This window comes from Ranitomeya imitator, chromosome 1 (assembly GCF_032444005.1).
Source record: "Ranitomeya imitator isolate aRanImi1 chromosome 1, aRanImi1.pri, whole genome shotgun sequence".
Classification (NCBI taxonomy): Eukaryota; Metazoa; Chordata; class Amphibia; order Anura; family Dendrobatidae; genus Ranitomeya; species Ranitomeya imitator.
Genome location: NC_091282.1, coordinates 658,141,365 through 658,165,218, shown reverse-complemented (window position 1 = coordinate 658,165,218; position 23,854 = coordinate 658,141,365). Strand labels below are relative to the sequence as shown.

At 47.5% G+C, this 23,854-nt stretch overlaps 1 protein-coding gene across 1 annotated transcript in view; it reads right to left on the bottom strand.

Moving 5' to 3' along the window:
• ITGA10 (integrin subunit alpha 10) overlaps positions 1 to 23,854 on the bottom strand; it is a 49,777-nt gene that overhangs the window by 4,313 nt on the left and 21,610 nt on the right. The window contains exons 20-27 of the mRNA XM_069728784.1: positions 22,052 to 22,193; positions 21,861 to 21,953; positions 21,720 to 21,796; positions 21,563 to 21,652; positions 21,355 to 21,439; positions 20,589 to 20,705; positions 549 to 635; positions 299 to 406 (exon numbers count right to left, since the gene is read on the bottom strand). Of these exons, the coding sequence (XP_069584885.1) occupies positions 299 to 406; positions 549 to 635; positions 20,589 to 20,705; positions 21,355 to 21,439; positions 21,563 to 21,652; positions 21,720 to 21,796; positions 21,861 to 21,953; positions 22,052 to 22,193 (799 nt within the window). The remainder of the gene's footprint in view (positions 1 to 298; positions 407 to 548; positions 636 to 20,588; positions 20,706 to 21,354; positions 21,440 to 21,562; positions 21,653 to 21,719; positions 21,797 to 21,860; positions 21,954 to 22,051; positions 22,194 to 23,854) is intronic.

The window sequence follows — 23,854 nt, the reverse complement described above, 5'->3', positions numbered from 1 at the left end:
ACCACTGACCTCTCTGCAGAACATCGCTCCTCCACCACTTGACATGCATAGTGATATATCATGTAGATTATTACACCACTGACCTCTGCAGATCACTCCTCCACTTCCTGACAGATACATAGTGATATATCCTGCAGACTATTACAGCACCATTATTACACTACAACCTCTCTGCAGAACATCGCTCCTCCACCTCCTGACAGATACATAGTGATATATCCTGCAGATTATCATACCACTGACCTCTCTGCAGAAAATAGTGATTAGTGACACTGTCTGCAGACTATCACGCTCTTACATTGGAGAAGAAGTGGTTGTGGAGGACCCTCAGGATGGAGAGGTCGGCGTTCTTCTCCAGCACCGGGATGCGGCAGGTGATGATCTGGCACCAACTGTTACGGCAGTTCTATTGTTTGGTGTGCAGAGACATGAAGACATTAATCTTTACTGCCGATCCCCCAATCATCTGTCATTATTAAGACTGCCCCCAACACACTGCTACTGAAACACTCTGTGCTACGGAGGGGCTGTGTAGGGCTCTGGCTCACCAGTATGCTGGTATGGGCCAGGTCTTCAGGGTGGAACGGCACCATGGCGTTTCTGGATCTGGTCATATTGGACACCATGCAGATCACCTGTGTGACAGAGTGAAGATCGGTCACCTCTGCCCCTTCCCATAATGTTCTCCCATGACATCATCACCCCCCGTCTAACTTCACCACCTCGTCTGACATCATCGGCCCCGTTTGATACCACCACCACCCCATCTGACATCACTGTCTGACATCGTTTCTGGATCTGGTCATATTGGACACCATGCAGATCACCTGTGTGACAGAGCGGAGATCGGTCACCTCTGCCCCCTCCTCATAATGTTCTCCCATGACATCATTGCCTCACTGTCTGACATCACCACCCCCGTCTGACTTCACTGCTCCATCTGACAATATAGCCTCCCTGTCTGACATCACTGCCTCGCTGTCTGACTTCACCCCTCGTCTGACATCACTGCCTCCATCTGACATCACCGCCTTCCCGTCTGATATCATCGGCCCCCCATCTGACATCCCCGCCTCCTGTCTGACATCATGGTCCCACCGTTTGACATCATCTCTCTCCCGTATGACATCATCTCTCCCCCATCTGACTTCATTGCACCCCGTCTGACATTGTACGGGATCGTCAATATTCCACTTCCTTCCTTTGGGTTGATACTGTGAATATTGAGTGTAGTGTAATTGTGTTGTGTACCTGTTATTAGGGAAAGGATAGTACCACTAGCCACTAGAGGCCACTAGATGGGGCATTATATAGAATGGAAGATAGTATAGTAAATAGTTAAATATAGGAGGGGCACGGTGGATTTAGAGGGATGACTCCCTGATAGAGGTGTTTAGTGTAGCCAGGGCGCCCGTGCTGCTCAATTGGGCTGGCTAGCCCTGTGCAACAACATGCCACGCAACATTAAGAACAAGGCCCATCCTTCTATTATTGGTGGCCAGGACATCATCAGAGGAAGCGGCGGCAACTGTGCTAGCAGTACAGCTTTAGTAGGAACTGCAGTTGCTAGGGAAGACTAAGAAGTTCGGGCAGGTCACTCACCATGTGGCAGCTTATTGCGTGGGCTGATGCCCTCAGGACCGGAGCGAAACGGTCGAGGAAGTCCCCAAATGGGATTGTGTGCACAAGGAGGACGCTGAAGTTCACCAAAAGATACGGTCCGTCCCGGAAGCAAGCTTAGTGACACAGAGAGAAGGACAGGGACAGAGGAAGAGTTATATACCCCCAAAAATATATTTACTAAATAAATAGATCAATTAAATCAAATTATTTTATTATCAGAAAAGGCAATATGACACAATATACAAATTAAAATGTAATGTTTTTATTAAAAAATAATTAAAATTGATAACAAATAATTGCTGTGTGTGGGGGGTGGGGCACGTTAGACTAATTGGAACAAGATTTAAAAATATATAAAATAATATAAATAATAAGGAATAATAATCATACAAATAAATAATAAAATATAATAAATCTCACATGACTGGAATGTGATAGTAAATAAAAAATATAATAAATTGGTACAAAATCCTCTCAATATTTCATATATAAAGTGCAGATGGTAGTAATAAATGAAAGTATATATTAACTGACAAGTACATACAACAAAAAATATATATAAAAAATATTATATATAAAAAATAATAAAAAAAATGTTAAAAATCCAATCTTGAAGTGCAATAGGGAAAAGTGACAATATAATCAATGCTTTGTAAAAAAAATTCTGTGTAATAAAATATAATAATGCTGTGCAAAATTGTGAATAAAGTGCAATAGCAGTAGTGCAATGAAGGTAATTGACAACCAAATGCATTCAATGTCAAATAAAAAATAAAATAGAATCCAATCTTGCAAGCGCAAAAAGTAAAAATAACAAATTAGATTATGCTGTAAGTATGTAATAATATTGAGAGCGTAAATATGTTGGATTATGGATAAAAGTAAAAAAAAATATATAGATAGATATAAAAGAACACAGCAGCACATGTACATGAATCTAGGCCATGTGAAAACACAGACAAATGTTTGTGTTTGATATGAATCATACTTCTCAAAAATATTTTTTCATAAAAATTTTTAATTTTTTTTTTTTCATAAAACTTAGTTATAGATACAATGAAGATTCTTAGCGCATAAATTGGCCAATTCATGTGTGCCCATCAACCACGGCAAGGTGATATCTCCCTGATGGGTCCTACTCTACCATACATGCCACTCTTGGGCCACCAGCCTACAATTTTGGACAAACATGTCACTCTGGGCTAAACCTACAATTTATGGGCAGGTAGAGTTGATTACCGCCACCTGCAAGGTCAATGGGAGGAGTGCACGATCAGTTTGGATGCAGCCACATCCATACACCTGCCCATAAATTGTAGGCTTAGCCCAGAGTGACATGTTTGTCCAAAGTTGTAGGCTGGTGGCCCAAGAGTGGCATGTACAGTAGAGTAGGACCCATCAGAAGGAGATCACCTTGCCGTGGTTGATGGGCACACATGAATTGGCCAATTTATGCGCTAAGAATCTTCATCTTCATTCCAAAGACATACTGATAGGGAATTTAGATTGTGAGCCCCATCGGGGACAGCGATGATAATGTGTGAAAACTGTAAAGCGCTGCGTAATATGTTAGCGCTATATAAAAATAAAGATTATTATTATTATTATTATTATTTTATCTATAACTAAGTTTTATGAAAAACATTTTTTGGGAAAAAATGTTTATGAAAAAATATTTTTGAGAAGTATGATTCATATCAAACATTTGTCTGTGTTTTCACATGGCCTAGATCAGGCATGTCAAACTCAGGGTACCCCGAGGGCCACATGAGTAACAAGAGGTTGTTGCGAGGGCCGCACACAGCAGCTAATGTCACACACGTATGTTAACAGCAGTCAATGAAAACAAGATATGAAGTAGTAATATGTAACAGCAACATATATTTGCAGTGCGCAACAGCAACTATTATATTCAACAAAAATACAGCAATTAAAAACTAAACATTTATTTGCTATCTTTTTTTTCAATCGTTAGTGTTTTGTCCTGAGGCTTGACACCTCAGTCTGTGCACACTGCCGGGTCCATGCAGAACGTACAAACCCCATCCCAGGAGGTACGTGCACACTGCCAGGTGCGTACATAACGTACAAACCCCATCCCAGAAGGTAAGTGCACACTGCCAGGTGCGTGCATAACGTACAACCCCCATCCTAGAAAGTCTGTGCACACTGCCAGGTGCGTGCATAACGTACAAACCCCATCCTAGAAGGTATGTGCACGCTGCCAGGTGCGTGCATAACGTACAAACCCCATCCTAGAAGGTACGTGCACACTGCCAGGTGCGTGCATAACGTACAAACCCCATCCCAGAAGGTACGTGCACACTGCCAGGTGCGTACATAACGTACAAACCCCATCCTAGAAGGTATGTGCACACTGCCAGGTGCGTGCATAACGTACAAACCCCATCCCAGAAGGTACGTGCACACTGCCAGGTGCGTACATAACGTACAAACCCCATCCCAGAAGGTACGTGCACACTGCCAGGTGCGTACATAACGTACAAACCCCATCCCAGAAGGTAAGTGCACACTGCCAGGTGCGTGCATAACGTACAACCCCCATCCTAGAAAGTCTGTGCACACTGCCAGGTGCGTGCATAACGTACAAACCTCATCCTAGAAGGTATGTGCACACTGCCAGGTGCGTGCATAACGTACAAACCCCATCCTAGAAGGTACGTGCACACTGCCAGGTGCGTGCATAACGTACAAACCCCATCCCAGAAGGTACGTGCACACTGCCAGGTGCGTACATAACGTACAAACCCCATCCCAGAAGGTACGTGCACACTGCCAGGTGCGTACATAACGTACAAACCCCATCCCAGAAGGTAAGTGCACACTGCCAGGTGCGTGCATAACGTACAACCCCCATCCTAGAAAGTCTGTGCACACTGCCAGGTGCGTGCATAACGTACAAACCCCATCCTAGAAGGTACGTGCACACTGCCAGGTGCGTGCATAACGTACAACCCCCATCCTAGAAAGTCTGTGCACACTGCCAGGTGCGTGCATAACGTACAAACCCCATCCTAGAAAGTCTGTGCACACTGCCAGGTGCGTGCATAACGTACAAACCCCATCCCAGAAGGTACGTGCACACTGCCAGGTGTGTGCATAACGTACAAACCTCATCCCAGAAGGTAAGTGCACACTGCCAGGTGCGTGCATAACGTACAAACCCCATCCTAGAAAGTCTGTGCACACTGCCAGGTGCGTACATAACGTACAAACCCCATCCCAGAAGGTACGTGCACACTGCCAGGTGCGTGCATAACGTACAAACCCCATCCTAGAAAGTCTGTGCACACTGCCAGGTGCGTGCATAACGTACAAACCCCATCCCAGAATGTACGTGCACACTGCCAGGTGCGTGCATAACGTACAAACACCATCCCAGAAGGTACGTGCACACTGCCAGGTGCGTACATAACGTACAAACCCCATCCCAGAAGGTAAGTGCACACTGCCAGGTGCGTGCATAACGTACAACCCCCATCCTAGAAAGTCTGTGCACACTGCCAGGTGCGTGCATAACGTACAAACCCCATCCTAGAAGGTACGTGCACACTGCCAGGTGCGTGCATAACGTACAACCCCCATCCTAGAAAGTCTGTGCACACTGCCAGGTGCGTGCATAACGTACAAACTTGTTTCTCCACTCAATGCACAGGGAATCCACAGACTTCCAAATTCGTACTGGGTTCTTAGCAAAGTCTCCGTCTTTTCTTAGATAAAGGGTTAGCTCCTCTCCAGGAAACGTTAGCAACACAAGTCTCTCACAGAGTTAAACAAAAGGTTAGCTCTTCTCCAGGGGAACGTTAGCAACAAAAAGTCTCTCAAAAGCTTCTTTTCCTCCAAAAACACTTGCAGTAAATCCACACAGTCTCTTTTTTAAGATCTCACAGCAGCTTCTCCTTTTCTTCCCGCCTTTTCTCTCTCAGCTCTCACTTCCTACTTTCACTTTACACTCGAGACACTAGACCCCACCCCGCAGCACACATTGTCTCTGGGAGGTCTGTCCTCTGCTGCAACAGGCAAAAACCACAGGGTCCTAGTGCCCTCTCAGTCGGACTACAGTTCACCCTCTTACACGTGCACACTGCCAGGTGCGTGCATAACGTACAAACCCCATCCCAGAAGGTATGTGAACACTGCCAGGTGCGTGCATAACGTACAAACCCCATCCCAGAATGTACGTGCACACTGCCAGGTGCGTGCATAACGTACAACCCCATCCTAGAAAGTCTGTGCACACTGCCAGGTGCGTGAATAACGTACAGACCCCATCCTAGAAAGTCTGTGCACACTGCCAGGTGCGTACATAACGTACAAACCCCATCCCAAAAGGTACGTGCATACTGCCAGGTGTGTGCATAACGTACAAACCCCATCCGAGAAGGTACGTGCACACTGCCAGGTGCGTGCATAACGTACAAACCCCATCCTAGAAAGTCTGTGCACACTGCCAGGTGCGTACATAACGTAAAAACCCCATCCCAGAAGGTACGTGCACACTGCCAGGTGCGTGCATAACGTACAAACCCCATCCCAGAAGGTACGTGCACACTGCCAGGTGCGTGCATAACGTACAACCCCCATCCTAGAAAGTCTGTGCACACTGCCAGGTGCGTGCATAACGTACAAACCCCATCCTAGAAAGTCTGTGCACACTGCCAGGTGCGTACATAACGTACAAACCCCATCCCAGAAGGTACGTGCACACTGCCAGGTGCGTACATAACGTACAAACCCCATCCCAGAAGGTACGTGCACACTGCCAGGTGCGTGCATAACGTACAAACCCCATCCCAGAAGGTACGTGCACACTGCCAGGTGCGTGCATAACGTACAAACCCCATCCCAGAAGGTACGTGCACACTGCCAGGTGCGTGCATAACGTAGAAACCCCATCCTAGAAAGTCTGTGCACACTACCAGGTGCGTGCATAACGTACAAACCCCATCCTAGAAAGTCTGTGCACACTGCCAGGTGGGTGCATAACGTACAAACCCCATCCCAGAAGGTACGTGCACACTGCCAGGTGGGTGCATAACGTACAAACCCCATCCTAGAAAGTTTGTGCACACTGCCAGGTGCGTGCATAACGTACAAACCCCATCCCAGAAGGTACGTGCACACTGCCAGGTTCGTGCATAACGTACAAACCCCATCCCAGAAGGTACGTGCACACTGCCAGGTGCGTGCATAACGTACAAACCCCATCCCAGAAGGTACGTGCACACTGCCAGGTGCGTGCATAACGTACAAACCCCATCCCAGAAGGTACGTGCACACTGGCAGGTGGGTGCATAACGTACAAACCCCATCCTAGAAAGTCTGTGCACACTGCCAGGTGGGTGCATAACGTACAAACCCCATCCCAGAAGGTACGTGCACACTGCCAGGTGCGTGCATAAAGTACAAACCCCATCCCAGAAGGTACGTGCACACTGCCAGGTGCGTGCATAACGTACAAACCCCATCCCAGAAGGTACGTGCACACTGCCAGGTGCGTGCATAACGTACAAACCCCATCCTAGAAGGTACGTGCACACTGCCAGGTGCGTGCATAACGTACAAACCCCATCCCAGAAGGTGCGTGCACACTGCCAGGTGCGTGCATAACGTACAAACCCCGTCCCAGAAGGTACGTGCACACTGCCAGGTGCGTGCATAACGTACAAACCCCATCCCAGAAGGTACGTGCACACTGCCAGGTGCGTGCATAACGTACAAACCCCGTCCCAGAAGGTACGTGCACACTGCCAGGTGCGTGCATAACGTACAAACCCCGTCCCAGAAGGTACGTGCACACTGCCAGGTGCGTGCATAACGTACAAACCCCATCCCAGAAGGTACGTGCACACTGCCAGGTGCGTGCATAACGTACAAACCCCATCCCAGAAGGTACGTGCACACTGCCAGGTGCGTGCATAACGTACAAACCCCATCCCAGAAGGTGCGTGCACACTGCCAGGTGCGTGCATAACGTACAAACCCCATCCCAGAAGGTACGTGCACACTGCCAGGTGCGTGCATAACGTACAAACCCCATCCCAGAAGGTACGTGCACACTGCCAGGTGCGTGCATAACGTACAAACCCCATCCCAGAAGGTACGTGCACACTGCCAGGTGTGTGCATAACGTACAAACCCCATCCTAGAAGGTACGTGCACACTGCCAGGTGTGTGCATAACGTACAAACCCCATCCCAGGAGGTACATGCACACTGCCAGGTGCGTGCATAACGTACAAACCCCATCCCAGAAGGTACGTGCACACTGCCAGGTGCGTGCATAACGTACAAACCCCATCCCAGAAGGTGCGTGCACACTGCCAGGTGCGTGCATAACGTACAAACCCCATCCCAGAAGGTACGTGCACACTGCCAGGTGCGTGCATAACGTACAAACCCCATCCCAGAAGGTACGTGCACACTGCCAGGTGCGTGCATAACGTACAAACCCCATCCCAGAAGGTACGTGCACACTGCCAGGTGTGTGCATAACGTACAAACCCCATCCTAGAAGGTACGTGCACACTGCCAGGTGTGTGCATAACGTACAAACCCCATCCCAGGAGGTACGTGCACACTGCCAGGTGCGTGCATAACGTACAAACCCCATCCTAGAAGGTACGTGCACACTGCCAGGTGCGTGCATAACGTACAAACCCCATCCCAGAAGGTACGTGCACACTGCCAGGTGCGTGCATAACGTACAAACCCCATCCCAGAAGGTACGTGCACACTGCCAGGTGCGTGCATAACGTACAAACCCCATCCTAGAAGGTACGTGAACACTGCCAGGTGCGTGCATAACGTACAAACCCCATCCCAGAAGGTACGTGCACACTGCCAGGTGCGTGCATAACGTACAAACCCCATCCCAGAAGGTACGTGCACACTGCCAGGTGTGTGCATAACGTACAAACCCCATCCTAGAAGGTACGTGCACACTGCCAGGTGTGTGCATAACGTACAAACCCCATCCCAGAAGGTACGTGCACACTGCCAGGTGCGTGCATAACGTACAAACCCCAACCTAGAAGGTACGTGCACACTGCCAGGTGCGTGCATAACGTACAAACCCCATCCCAGAAGGTACGTGCACACTGCCAGGTGTGTGCATAACGTACAAACCCCATCCCAGAAGGTACGTGCACACTGCCAGGTGCGTGCATAACGTACAAACCCCATCCTAGAAGGTACGTGCACACTGCCAGGTGCGTGCATAACGTACAAACCCCATCCCAGAAGGTACGTTCACACTGCCAGTTGCGTGCATAACGTACAAACCCCATCCCAGAAGGTACGTGCACACTGCCAGGTGCGTGCATAACGTACAAACCCCATCCTAGAAGGTACGTGCACACTGCCAGGTGCGTGCATAACGTACAAACCCCATCCCAGAAGGTACAGTTAGGTCCATATATATTTGGACAGGGACAATATTTTTCTAATTTTGGTTATAGACATTACCACAATGAATTTTAAACAAAACAATTCAGTTGCAGTTGAAGTATAGACTTTCAGCTTTCATTTGAGGGTATCCACATTAAAATTGGATGAAGGGTTTAGGAGTTTCAGCTCCTTAACATGTGCCACCCTGCTTTTAAAGGGACCAAAAGTAATTGGACAGTTTCAATAATTTTAAATAAAATGTTAATTTTTAGTACTTGGTTGAAAATCCTTTGTTGGCAATGACTGCCTGAAGTCTTGAACGCATGGACATCACCAGACGCTGTGTTTCCTCCTTTTTGATGCTCTGCCAGGCCTACACTGCGGTGGTTTTCAGTTGCTGTTTGTTTGTGGGCCTTTCTGTCTGAAGTTTAGTCTTTAACAAGTGAAATGCACGCTCAATTGGGTTGAGATCAGGTGACTGACTTGGCTATTCAAGAATATTCCACTTCTTTGCTTTAATAAACTCCTGGGTTGCTTTGGCTTTATGTGTTGGGTCATTGTCCATCTGTAGTATGAAACGACGACCAATCAGTTTGGCTGCATTTGGCTGGATCTGAGCACACAGTATGTCTCTGAATACCTCAGAATTCATTCGGCTGCTTCTGTCCTGTGTCACATCATCAATAAACACTAGTGACCCAGTGCCTCTGGCAGCCATGCATGCCCAAGCCATCACACTGCCTCCGCCGTGTTTTACAGATGATGTGGTATGCTTTGGATCATGAGCTGTACCACGCCTTCGCCATACTTTTCTCTTTCCATCATTCTGGTAGAGGTTGATCTTGGTTTCATCTGTCCAAAGAATGTTCTTCCAGAACTGTGCTGGCTTTTTTAGATGTTTTTTTAGCAAAGTCCAGTCTAGCCTTTTTATTCTTGATGCTTATGAGTGGCTTGCGCCGTGCAGTGAACCCTCTGTATTTACTTTCATGCAGTCTTCTCTTTATGGTAGATTTGGATATTGATACGCCGACCTCCTGGAGAGTGTTGTTCACTTGATTGGCTGTTGTGAAGGGGTTTCTCTTCACAATGGAGATTATTCTGCGATCATCCACCACTGATGTCTTCCGTGGGCACCCAAGTCTTTTTGCATTGATGAGTTCACCAGTGCTTTCTTTCTTTCTCAGGATGTACCAAATTGTAGATTTTGCCACTCCTAATATTGTAGCAATTGCTCGGATGTTTTTTTTTTCTGTTTTCGCAGCTTAAGGATGGCTTTTTTCACCTACATGGAGAGCTCCTTTGACAGCATGTTTACCTCACAGCAAAACCTTCCAAATGCAAGCACCACACCTCAAATCAACTCCAGGCCTTTTATCTGCTTAATTGAGAATGACATAACAAAGGGATTGCCCACACCTGTCCATGAAATAGCCTTGGAGTCAATTGTCCAATTACTTTTGGTCCCTTTAAAAACAGGGTGGCACATGTTAAGGAGCTGAGACTCCTAAACCCTTCACCCAGTTTTAATGTGGATACCCTCACATGAAAGCTGAAAGTCTGACCTTCAACTGCATCTGAACTGTTTTGTTTAAAATTCATTGTGGTAATGTCTATAACCAAAATTAGAAAAATGTTGTCTCTGTCCAAATATATATGGACCTAACTGAACGTGCACACTGCCAGGTGCGTGCATAACGTACAAACCCCATCCTAGAAGGTACGTGCACACTGCCAGATGCGTACATAACGTACAAAACCCATCCCAGAAGGTACGTGCACACTGCCAGGTGCGTGCGTAACGTACAAACCCCATCCCAGAAGGTACGTGCACACTGCCAGGTGCGTGCATAACGTACAAACCCCATCCCAGAAGGTACGTGCACAGTGCCAGATGCGTGCATAACGTACAAACCCCATCCCAGAAGGTACGTGCACAGTGCCAGATGCGTGCATAACGTACAAACCCCATCCCAGAAGGTACGTGCACACTGCCAGATGCGTACATAACGTACAAAACCCATCCCAGAAGGTACGTGCACACTGCCAGATGCGTACATAACGTACAAAACCCGTCCCAGAAGGTCCGTGCATGATGTGTACAGGAGGAGGGCCACTCACTTATTTCTTTGCCTGTGCGGCAGTGGGTCCCTTCTTCCTCGGTCACAGTATCCCAGTCACTCTCAGCCTTCCTGACTTAGGACGGAGATCAGCAGCCACGCGAGCCGCAGATGTACAAAACACGCGATCAGCACTTCCGGCTCTTCATTCATTGGCCGATATCCCTGCATATGACCTGCTTGTAAGAGGGTGAACTGTAGTCCCACTGAGAGGGCACTAGGACCCTGTGGTTTTTGCCTTTTGCAGCAGAGGACAGACCTCCCAGAGACAATGTGTGCTGTGGGGTGGGGTCTAGTGTCTCGAGTGTAAAGTGAAAGTAGGAAGTGAGAGCTGAGAGAGAAAAAGCGGGAAGAAAAGGGGAAGCTGCTGTGAGATCTTAAAAAGAGACTGTGTGGATTTACTGCAAGTGTTTTTGGAGGAAAATAAGCTTTTGAGAGACTTTTTGTTGCTAACGTTCCCCTGGAGAAGAGCTAACCTTTTGTTTAACTCTGTGAGAGACTTGTGTTGCTAACGTTTCCTGGAGAGGAGCTAACCCTTTATCTAAGAAAAGACGGAGACTTTGCTAAGAACCCAGTCCGTATTTGGAAGTCTGTGGATTCCCTGTGCATTGAGTGGAGGAACAAGTCTGGACAGACGGCTGATACAGAGACGGACGGATTGTCGTGGAACCATTCCTAGGAGCTACAGAAGCAGAGACTACATCGTGAGACCACTAACTAAGTCCCCGGCGTTTGGGCTTGGCATCGACCGACAAGACAAGAGGAGCTTGCTGTAACTTATTGGCGCTGAAGAAATGAACTGGCTACAGCCTCTGCGGATTCCTGCCTGAGAGGAAATCCATCTCAGGATACGGTACCATAGTTATAGATACCCGGGTATCTCTGCTCAGAGTGTTAAATTGTTACTTTAGAGGTGTATCTTATATTAGAGTTGTGTAAGTTATACTCAATGTGCCATTCCAGGGGCTCCCTTAATAACACTACATTCAATTTACACTTGTTCCTGTTTTTTAGTTGCCTGTTAGGTAAATTTCTTACTAGTCTGTTGTAGTACACAGTTCTCAGGAGACCTTTGAGTGGCACAGTGATTTCAGCTGCTGCTGAATTAGTGTATCTTTGGGGTGCATCTGCCTTAATATTCTCCATATTACCTTGATTAATTTGCCTTTGAGTAAATACCGTTGGAGATTTCTGCCTTGGTCTTGGTTTGTGACTCACTGGATCTTATTCGGACCTCTGGTCATTACATTTTTGGCGTAGTCGGCAGGATCCAGTGTTTGTCATGGACGAGGGCGAGGGTGGAAATGACCCCGCTGTATCCGCATCCTCCTCGGGGGTTGGGGTTCCCCTGGCAGCCGCTGCGACTCCGGGAGGGTATGTGCCTGTAGGAGCTTTACTTCAGCACATGCCGAAATACAATGGGCGCAATATGGCGTTGCAAGATTGGGCTGAGAGAATCCGGAGTATTCTGCGCATGTGTAATTTGACCCCCGCGTTACGCGCTGAGCTGGCATTAAATGCACTGGAGGGTGATATTAGGCGTATGGTGATGGTGCGCCCAGAATCAGAGAGGGATACATTAGAAAAGATTTTGGAACTGTTAGAGGGGAGTTTGGGGGGCCGAGCGCGTGTGGCCCAGCTTCGGTCCCTATTCTTTAATCGTCCCCAGAGAGAGTGTGAGTCCCTGATGCAGTACTCTAATATTTTACAAGAGATGTTGAATGAGATGCAGCGACTAGACCCGGGGGCCATGGGGGCGTTCCGGGAGGTAGACCGCTTGCTCCGGGACCAATTCTTCACTGGTTTAGTCCATAGACTTCTCCGGGACAAGCTGTTGGAAATGGCCCGGGTTGCACCAGAGTTATCTTTCTGGCAGATTTACCGAGCTGCAGTGGAAAGGGAAGAGAAATCAGCCTATGTTCCCGAGGGGTCAGTGAACAGTGCCCAGCTGGAGGAAGGTGTGTCATCAGGGTCGGGGGGAGAGGGGCTTGTAAGCGTGGTACAAGCTTTGCGTGCTGAGGTGAAGGAGTTGAAGCTGAAATTGTCTCAACTGACAGTTGATCCCGCCTCTACCACCTCACGGGAACCTCCTGCCCCACCCCCTGGAACGGTGACCCCGCAAATGGCCAGGTCGTCCTATCAGAATGAGTCAAGCCCTCGCCCACGAGGAACAATCACCTGCTGGAAGTGTGGCCGCCAGGGACACATCTCGCGTTGCTGCCGGGCGCTTACAGCCCCAGAAACCCCGTCGCCGGCTTTAAACTTCCGGCCGCTGCCATGAGAGGGCAAGCAGCAGCGGCCCCACCCACACAAAGCCCTCGACGGAATGAACAAGATTTGTTTGCATGTAGTCCAGTGATAGAAGCAGAGTTTGAAGGGCGGAAGATGAGGTGCTTGGTTGACACGGGATCCGAATGTACTATAATGCCTCTAGAAGTATATGAGAGATACTTCAGTCGACTAGTGATTCCAGAGGATGGCCGAGTGATACGACTGACCGCCGCAAATAATGGTCAATTGTCAGTCAAAGGGATCGTGTGGATGCAACTAAAAATGTTTGGTCAAGAGCTGGGGCAGAAAGGGGTAGTACTGGTGGATCACCCCCCTAGAAGAGGGATGGAAGTGACGCTCGGAATGAACGTGCTGCGAGATTTGAATCACCAGATGTATGCCAGTGAAGGACCCCGATACTGGGCCCGTGCGACAAGACACCGACCCACACAGAGAACTCTACACCGTCTAGTGCTGAGTTGCGACTTGCTGAAAAGTGTGGTCCCAGGTGGCCGGGTGGGCCGGGTCCGAGTGACTTCGAGGGCCCCGATCCTGCTGGGACCCAGACAAGAGGAACTCTTAATGCTGCCTGTGGGAGCTGCACAGAGATTGAATGGGCTTGAAGTGCTACTTGAGCCCGCCCGAGAGGGTTCCTCATTTGCCAAGGTACATGTGGCCCGGTCTTTGGCGATTGTGAAGAATGGACGAGTGCCGGTCCGATGCATCAATGTTTTAGATGAAGCTGTTGCAATTCCCGCTGGGACCATACTGGCTGAACTGTTCGTGCCGGCAGAGAAGGTGCCGGAAAATGCAGGGTTCGAATTGCGACCAGACCAACAGTCATCCTGGACATTCGCGGTCGAGGTAGGCCGGACTGAACCTCCTACGGAGGAATGGAATGTTCATGTGATCATGGAGCAGATGGGAGTGGATCGGGAGAAGCTGACCCCCGTGCAGTTGGAGCAGTTGGAGAGAGTTTTGTGGGAACATCAAGAGACATTTTCCCGACATGGAGAGGACTTCGGGTGTACCCAGACGATTGAGCATGAGATTCCAACGGGGGATACTCCACCCATTAGAGAAAGATATCGTCAAATTCCTCCGGCGCTCTATCAAGAGGTGAAGAGCATGGTGGCCAGTATGCTGGACAACCAAGTGATCCGAGAGAGCCGGAGTCCCTGGGCGGCCCCTGTAGTCTTGGTCCGCAAGAAGGATGGGACACTCCGATTTTGTGTGGACTATCGGAAATTGAATGCCCACACCGTACGGGACGCATATCCTTTACCCCGTATTGAAGAATCCCTGTCGGCCCTGGGTTGGGCCAAGTATTTCTCAACGTTGGATTTGGCAAGCGGGTACTGGCAGGTCCCAATGGCTGAAAAAGATCGGGCCAAGACGGCGTTTGTCTTGCCAATGGGGCTCTTTGAGTTCAACCGGATGCCCTTTGGCCTCGCTACCGCCCCAGGAACCTTCCAACGCCTGATGGAACATTGCTTGGGCGATCTAAATTTTGAATCAGTCCTGATATATCTAGACGACATTGTGGTGTTCGGAACCTCATTTGAAGATCATCTGGAGAAGCTGCGTCAAGTTCTCCGGCGGCTCAAGAGCTACGGCCTGAAAATAAAGCCAAAAAAATGTCAACTGTTACGAAACCAGATTGAATATTTGGGGCATCTGGTGACCCCGGACGGGGTACTACCTTTAGCCAGTAAGATTAAGGCGGTACAAGAGTGGCCACCTCCTTGTGACCTGCGAGAAGTGCGGGCCTTCCTGGGCCTAGCAGGATACTATCGGCGGTTTGTGCCTAAATTCTCACAAGTGGTGAGTCCCTTGAATGAACTTTTGAGAGGGAAAGCACTGGGTCCTCGAAATCGCCCCATTCCATGGGGGCCCCTACAGAAAAAGGCATTTGATGGAGTGAAAACCGCCCTAACGAGTGCCCCATTGCTGGCCTACGCCCGGTTTGACACCCCTTTTTTGTTGCATACCGATGGTAGTCTTCATGGGTTGGGGGCAGTACTAGCACAGGTGCAGGACGGCCGAGAACGAGTGATTTCTTATGGCAGCAGATCTTTAAGAGACTCCGAGCGAAATCCGGCTAACTACAGCTCATTCCGGCTGGAATTGCTGGCCCTGGTGTGGGCAATGACAGAACGCTTCGCCGAGTATCTAACAGGAGCTGAGGTGCTAGTCATGACAGATAACAACCCGCTAGCTCACTTAGAGAATGCAAAACTGGGGGCGTTGGAGCAGCGGTGGGTCGCCAGACTGGCCAAGTTCAATTACCGCATTAAATTTCGCTCTGGTCGAGAGAACGGCAATGCAGATGCATTGTCAAGGGTGCCCCTTGGGTCATCCGGGGAAGATGTTGACGAACAACTTGAGGATACTGAAACTCCAGCTTTGGGGCAGATACCTATCTTCCAAAGTGTGGTACACTCAAGTGGGGTGGCCACCGGGATGCCCTGTGTCCTGGGTAAAACACCCTCAGATTGGACAAGAGTCCAGGATGAGTGTCCGGACGTTGCACTTGTGCGCCGTTGGGTACAAAACAAGGCCTGGCCCAGTGCAGAGGACAAGGCTCAGTTGTCCATGGAAGGAATGAAACTCCTTCGACAATGGGATAAATTGTGTGTGGAGCAAGGTCTTTTGTATCGTAAGGTGTACCTGCCATCGGAGCTGCAGCATCGGTACCAACTGATAATTCCTGTGGGGATGGGGCCAGTGGTCGCTCGTGAGGCGCATGAGAAGGGGGCCCATTTTGGAAGTGAAAAGACACTTCAGTGGTTGCAGCGAGTCCTCTACTGCCCTGAGTTGGGAGGGATGGTGGCCGACGCGTGTCGGCAGTGCCGAATTTGTGGGCTCAACAAAAGCCCTGAGCAGCGGGCTCCCACACAGTCTATTAAGACTTCAGCTCCACTGGAGCTACTCATGATTGACTACGTGTTGATAGGGTACTCTACGTCAGGGTACTCCTATTGCCTGGTGATGACAGATCACTTTACCAAGTATGCTGTAGCGGTGCCGACAAGAGATCAGACGGCCAAGTCGGCGGCTGAGGCAGTGTGCCAACATTTCTTCCAAGTGTTCGGGTGTCCGCAGAGAATACATTCAGATCAAGGGGCCTGCTTTCAGGGGACGCTGATGAAAGAGTTGCACCAGCTCTATGGTATCGAGCAGTCGAGAACAACGCCTTACCACCCTCAGGGTAACGGGGCGTGTGAGCGTTTTAATCGGACCCTGTTGCAAATGTTGAGGTCCTTAGAGAGTCAGCAACAGACATGCTGGCCTGAGTATCTCCCCGAATTGATGTGGGCTTACAATAACAGGGTGCACAGTACTACTGGTTACTCACCACACATGTTGATGTTTGGTAGACCTGGCCGAGACATTGAGGATTTGAACATGCCAGATCCCTCCTCCGCCCCCCTTCGGACTGCATCCGAGTGGGTACGAGAGCATCGGCGGCGGTTGAGGGTGGTGCATCAGGTGGTGGGCGACCGCCTTCGACAGGTGGTCCATAAGGACACGCGACCTGTACAAACAGAGCTGTTCTCTCCGGGGGACAGAGTGTTGGTGAGGACAAAACGACGGTCAGGAAAGCTGAGTGACCGATGGGAGGCGATACCGTATCTGATAAAAAAACAGGTGAACCCTGAGATTCCAGTGTACGAGGTCGAACCGGTGGGGACAGGGGGGCCAACCCGTAATTTGCATCGTAACATGTTACAACGGTGCTGGTTTGAAGATTCGGCGCCTACCCCCCTAGAGCCAGAGGCCATGTTCCAAGGGGCGGAAGCTCTGAATGATCTTGAGTTTGATGGTGTGCTTACTCCTGCGCCTGCTTATTTGCCCCCTGTGACCGATCTGGCCTCGGGTGATGAGAATGTTGGGGATATGGAGGATGTTGTTGAGGAGAGTGCATCAGGTCAACTGCTTGGTCCTGACGCTGTATCACAGGACATCGAGCCGCAGGAGGAGACAACTCCACTTACGCCCACTAACACGACCACGGAAGAGACTCTAGCTCCCTCTAAGGTCGCACCTGTTGATGTAGGACTCAGGAGAACTACACGATCTACGGCAGGAATACCGCCTCAGCGATATGCTCAAGATGAATTTGAGTGGGAAGGTATGTCGAGGACGCCAACCTCTAGTGGGGTGGCATGTAAGAGGGTGAACTGTAGTCCCACTGAGAGGGCACTAGGACCCTGTGGTTTTTGCCTGTTGCAGCAGAGGACAGACCTCCCAGAGACAATGTGTGCTGTGGGGTGGGGTCTAGTGTCTCGAGTGTAAAGTGAAAGTAGGAAGTGAGAGCTGAGAGAGAAAAGGCGGGAAGAAAAGGGGAAGCTGCTGTGAGATCTTAAAAAGAGACTGTGTGGATTTACTGCAAGTGTTTTTGGAGGAAAAGAAGCTTTTGAGAGACTTTTTGTTGCTAACGTTCCCCTGGAGAAGAGCTAACCTTTTGTTTAACTCTGTGAGAGACTTGTGTTGCTAACGTTTCCTGGAGAGGAGCTAACCCTTTATCTAAGAAAAGACGGAGACTTTGCTAAGAACCCAGTACGTATTTGGAAGTCTATGGATTCCCTGTGCATTGAGTGGAGGAACAAGTCTGGACAGACGGCTGATACAGAGACGGACGGATTGTCGTGGAACCATTCCTAGGAGCTACAGAAGCAGAGACTACATCGTGAGACCACTAACTAAGTCCCCGGCGTTTGGGCTCGGCATCGGCCGACAAGACAAGAGGAGCTTGCTGTAACTTATTGGCGCTGAAGATATGAACTGGCTACAGCCTCTGCGGATTCCTGCCTGAGAGGAAATCCATCTCAGGATACGGTACCATAGTTATAGATACCCGGGTATCTCTGCTCAGAGTGTTAAATTGTTACTTTAGAGGTGTATCTTATATTAGAGTTGTGTAAGTTATACTCAATGTGCCATTCCAGGGGCTCCCTTAATAACACTACATTCAATTTACACTTGTTCCTGTTTTTTAGTTGCCTGTTAGGTAAATTTCTTACTAGTCTGTTGTAGTACACAGTTCTCAGGAGACCTTTGAGTGGCACAGTGATTTCAGCTGCTGCTGAATTAGTGTATCTTTGGGGTGCATCTGCCTTAATATTCTCCATATTACCTTGATTAATTTGCCTTTGAGTAAATACCGTTGGAGATTTCTGCCTTGGTCTTGGTTTGTGACTCACTGGATCTTATTCGGACCTCTGGTCATTACATGCTTACGTCATCAGCAGCCGACCAAAGTACACACATCATGGATTGACACGGAGCTAGTTGGTCGGCTGCTGATGACGTAAGCAGGTCATATGCAGGGATATCGGCCAATGAATGAAGAGCCGGAAGTGCTGATCGCGCGTTTTGTACATCTGCGGCTCGCGTGGCTGCTGATCTCCGTCCTAAGCCAGGAAGGCTGAGAGTGACTGGGAGCATCTGTGGCCCGCACAAAAGTCTCAAACTTTGTGTTTACAGACAAAGTTTGAGACTTTTGTGCGGGCCGCAAATATGCCTGTAAAGGGCCGCATGCGGCCCGCGGGACGCGTGTTTGACATGCCTGGCCTAGATTCATGTACATGTGCTGCTGTGTTCTTTTATATTTATATGATACAGCTTGCAGCTTGCATGTGTTCACATTGGGAGTGCTGGTTGGCTTTTTTTTTTTTTTTTTCCTCTATCTCTCTCTCTTTATCTATGTATCTATCTATCTGTCTGTCTATCTATCTAATGGACACTAAAAGTGCATAGTGCAAAAAACTCATAAATAGAAATAATATATTGTAAAAAGCAAATCAATATATATAATTCATAAATGTGGTGGTGAATAATATATATTACTATATAAGTGTCAGAAGGACATGTAGCCTGGAGGTATATAACCAAATAAATAAATAAATAGAGAGAATGTATTTCTTTTTATCAAAGAAATAAATATATATAAAGGGTAGAGGAGAAAATAGATCAATAGAAAATCAATCAATAGAAATCAAACAAGCCAGTCATGTGTACCAACCAAAATGACGTGCCGCAGCCCCCGCACACACCACTCCAATTATTTTATATATATATTTTATTGCACAGAATTTGTTTACACAGCATTGATTATATTGTCACTTTTTCCTATTGCACTTCAAGATTGGATTTTTAATATTTTTTTTGTATTATTTTTTATATATAATATTTTTTATATATATTTTTTATTGTATGTATTTGTCAGTTAATATATACTTTCATTTATTACTACCATCTGCACTTTATATATGAAATAGTGAGAGGATTTTGTACCAATTTATTATATTTTTTATTTCCTATCACATTCCAGTCGTGTGAGATTTATTATATTTTATTATTTATTTGTATGATTACTATTCTTTATTATTTATATTATTTTATATATTTATATATTTACATGCCCCACCCCCCACAAACAGCAATTATTTGTTATCAATTTTAATTATTTTTAATAAAAACTTTACTTTTTAATTTGTATATTGTGTCATATTGCCTTTTCTGATAATAAAATAATTTGATTTAATTGATTGATCTATTTATTTAGTAAATATATTTTTGGGGGTATATATCTATTGGTATTATTTACTATTGATTATTTATCAAATATTGTTTGGTATTTTTTTTCTATATAGGAGTTTTTTATAGACGAAGAGTTGCCTGATATGAAAACTGATGCTGATGTTGGAACAAATATAGATGTGCTGTGTACGAAGATCAGTAACGTTTCTTATTTGAAAGTTGACATGCCCTGTGGCTCATTTTGTGAAAAACCAGACCGAGGAAGCCTCCAGAAATGTACAGAGGGCCCTGACGGTGCAGGTGATGGAGCCACAGGTATGCAGAGCTTTGGACAGTGTGTGCATGTGATGGGAGGTCAGGGATTGCTAACCGCTAACGCAAATGCTCTCGGCCACGACTACCACCCTGGCCCTTCCTCACACTATCACCGCCCCCCTCTGACATCACCGCCCCATGCCTGACATCGCCACCTCCCTGTCTGACATCATTGCCCCCTTGTTCGACATCACCGCCCCCTGTCTGACATCACCGCCCCCTGTCTGACATCACCGCCCCCTGTCTGACATCACCACCACCTTGTCTGACATCACTGGCCCCGTCTGACATCACCATTCCCTCTTACATTATCAGCAGATATGATCCTGGACACCGACATGAAGTACAGACCCCCGTAGCCCATGGCCGGCATGTTGATGTGAACTGACACGTTGAACAGAGGGTAACAGTCAACATACTGGACCTGTGGGTACAAGAAAGACTTACGGGATGAATGGGGACCTTGTACACCATGTTATTAATCAGGACCCTGTACACCACGTTATTAATGGGGACCCTGTACACCGTGTTACTAAAGGGGGAAGGCTGTACATACAGTCTTAGAGTAGGCTCACACTCCATGTTATGATCGGGACTCTCTGCACACTTCATGTTCCTTCCTTCATGTGTGGACATTTTTCTTCCACTTTCTTCTTCCTCAGGGACTTTTAGTATAGGTGTGGTTCTGATCTGGGGTCTGCGTTATATTATGACCCAGGATCTGAGGTCCAGATATTTAACGGTATTACGTTAGGGATCTGGGTTCTGCATTAGTTTAGGGATCCGGTCTGTGGGCTTTAATATTTTAGTGCTTTGGTCTGGGGTCAGCATTACTTTAGGGGATTGGTCTGGGGTCTGCCTTGCTTTAGCGGTGTGGTTTCAGGTCTGCATTAGTTTAGAGGTTTGAGTTGATAACTTCTCCTTCCCAAACCAGTGGGGTCACACCACAATATGTGGCCTCCTTGCTGCGGGGTCCTATCAGTCTAGTGGAGGGGCTGGGCTATTATTTGAGCACTGTAATGCACAGTTGTGCCCAGGTGTAATCACCGGCTGGGTCCATTCCCTCTCATTACCTTGAATTTCGTTATGAACTCTGGGCCGGGCTCCTGGGTAGGTAACAGGACGTTTTGGACCTCATAGCGATTCAGACTGGACTCGCTGCAAACAGAATCAATGTCAGGCGTTAGCTTCAAAACACAGTATGGCAGCATTGTGAATGCAGCTGTGGAGGTGAGTGGAGTAGAAGTTCTTTAGGTCACTTGGGCCTCTAGCTCTCCTCACCTGTGGATGAACAGCTCGGGGAGGTATCGTATGTGAGCGGTGAGCTGGACTAGGTTGTCATGAAGAGTCTCGCCCAGTTCAGTGTTGTCACTGGCGGAGAAGAGACGGGTCAGTTTACTGTCCGCCCCGGTATGGCCCCTGCAGAGAGCCCCCTTACCTGCTGGCCGAGAGCCTAATCTGCACCCTGTTTAGTAGACTGGTACAGCTGTACTCCAACTCCAAGACAAATGCCACCTACAGGGGGAGAGGGGTCACATCTCGCATCGCTGACACTCCCCATGGTGACCCCAAATCTTACCGTGGCCATGGATCTGAGGACGGGATAGCTGACACTGCAGGAGCGGGTGTTGGATGAAAGCGAGGTGCACTCCACCTTACCCTGAGCATCACCCTAAAACAGGTGGAAGAATAATGCTGTCTTCACCATGATATTGCATAATTGTATTACACCCCAAGGTAGCCGGTAGGTTTAGGGGGAACTCCGCTTACCTTAGTGTAGACACTGGAGAACAGGAGGTTTCTGGAGAACCAAACCTTCAGGCTGGTGTTGTAGGAGTTCTCCCTGCGGTTCTCCAGCTCGATGTCCACAGACACCTTCCTCCTATCTCTCCGGATTATGGTTGGTTCATCCCTGGAGTCGGAGAAGATAAGAAGTAGAAGGTTACAGCCATGGAAAATGGTGATCAGAACCATAACCTTGGTGTATTGAAAATATGCAATAAAATATCATATATGTAGATACAAGCATGGTCAGTTCTTCGTATAGAAGACGTTCAAAATCGGTGCGTATATTCTTACACTCTGATGCAGGGATCACTTTATACATGGGCGATATGCACACCACTTCCAGCGTTCCACGCTGGCGCGCACACGCTTGCACGGACTGTATAGCGTAAACCAAATGAAAAAGCTACGTCACTATAACCGCAATTGCGCTCCAGTGTGGAACACACCGATTTGGTGATGTGCCAAAATATGACAGCGCATGCGCATATGAGTAGGATTGCGCAACGCAACCTCTAGTGTTTGAAGGAAGTCTCTTCCCTCCTCCTGACACATGCACACCAATTATCTTGGGACAGGAAGACCCATTGGGAGTTGAGGGTATTGTGATACATGAGCGCAAACTTCGCCTTAATCCCTGATATGGAGGGATATATTTAAAGCCCATAATCATGATTTCCTGACATATTCAAATGGGCATGTGAATCCTATCCGTCTAATGTGTCATAACAAGCCTCCTGATGAACCAACAGCATGGGAAAACGCATTGAGGCATGGACATCTAGAGGCACATACAACTAATGATAAGTTATCTACATTAATATGGGCTCCCAGACAGCACTATATTTATGTCATAGTTTGTAAGCTTGCGAGCAGGACTCTCATTCCTCTTGATATCTGTTGATTGATGTGATTATTGTTATGCTGCAATGTCTTTTGTCTGTACAAGTTCCCTCTATGTAAATGTAAAGTGCTACGGAATATGTTGGCACTATAGAAATAAAATTATTATGATGTCCTTTAAGCATACTCCTGTATCTGTTTTCACTGTCATTTATTATTTAACTACAACCCCTGGCAAAAAATGATGGAATCACCGGCCTTGGAGGATGTTCATTCAGTTGTTTAATTTTGTAGAAAAAAAGCAGATCACAGACATGGCACAAAACTAAAGTCATTTCAAATGGCAACTTTCTGGCTTTAGGAAACACTAAAAGAAATCAAGAACAAAAAATGTGGTAGTCAGTAATGGTTACTTTTTTTAACCAAGCATAGGGGAAAAATTATGGAGTCACTCAATTTTGAGGTAAAAATTATGGAATCACCCTGTAAATTTTCATGCCCAAAAATAACACCTGCATCAAATTAGATCTGCTCGTTAGTCTACATCTAAAATGGAGTGATCACACCTTGGAAAGCTGTTCCACCAAGTGGACTGACATGAATCATGGCTCCAACACAAGAGATGTCAATTGAAACAAAGGAGAGGATTATCAAACTCTTAAAAGAGGGTAAATCATCACGCGATGTTGCAAAAGATGTTGGTTGTTCACAGTCAGCTGGGTCTAAAATCTGGACCAAATACAAACAACATGGGAAGGTTGTTGAAGGCAAACATACTGGTAGACCAAGGAAGACATCAAAGAGTCAAAACCAGAAACTTAAAGCAATATGTCTCTAAAACAGGAAATGCACAACAAAAGAAATGAGGAACGAATGGGTGGAAACTGGAGTCAACGTCTGTGACCAAACTGTAAGAAACCGCCTAAAGGAAATGGGAATTTCATA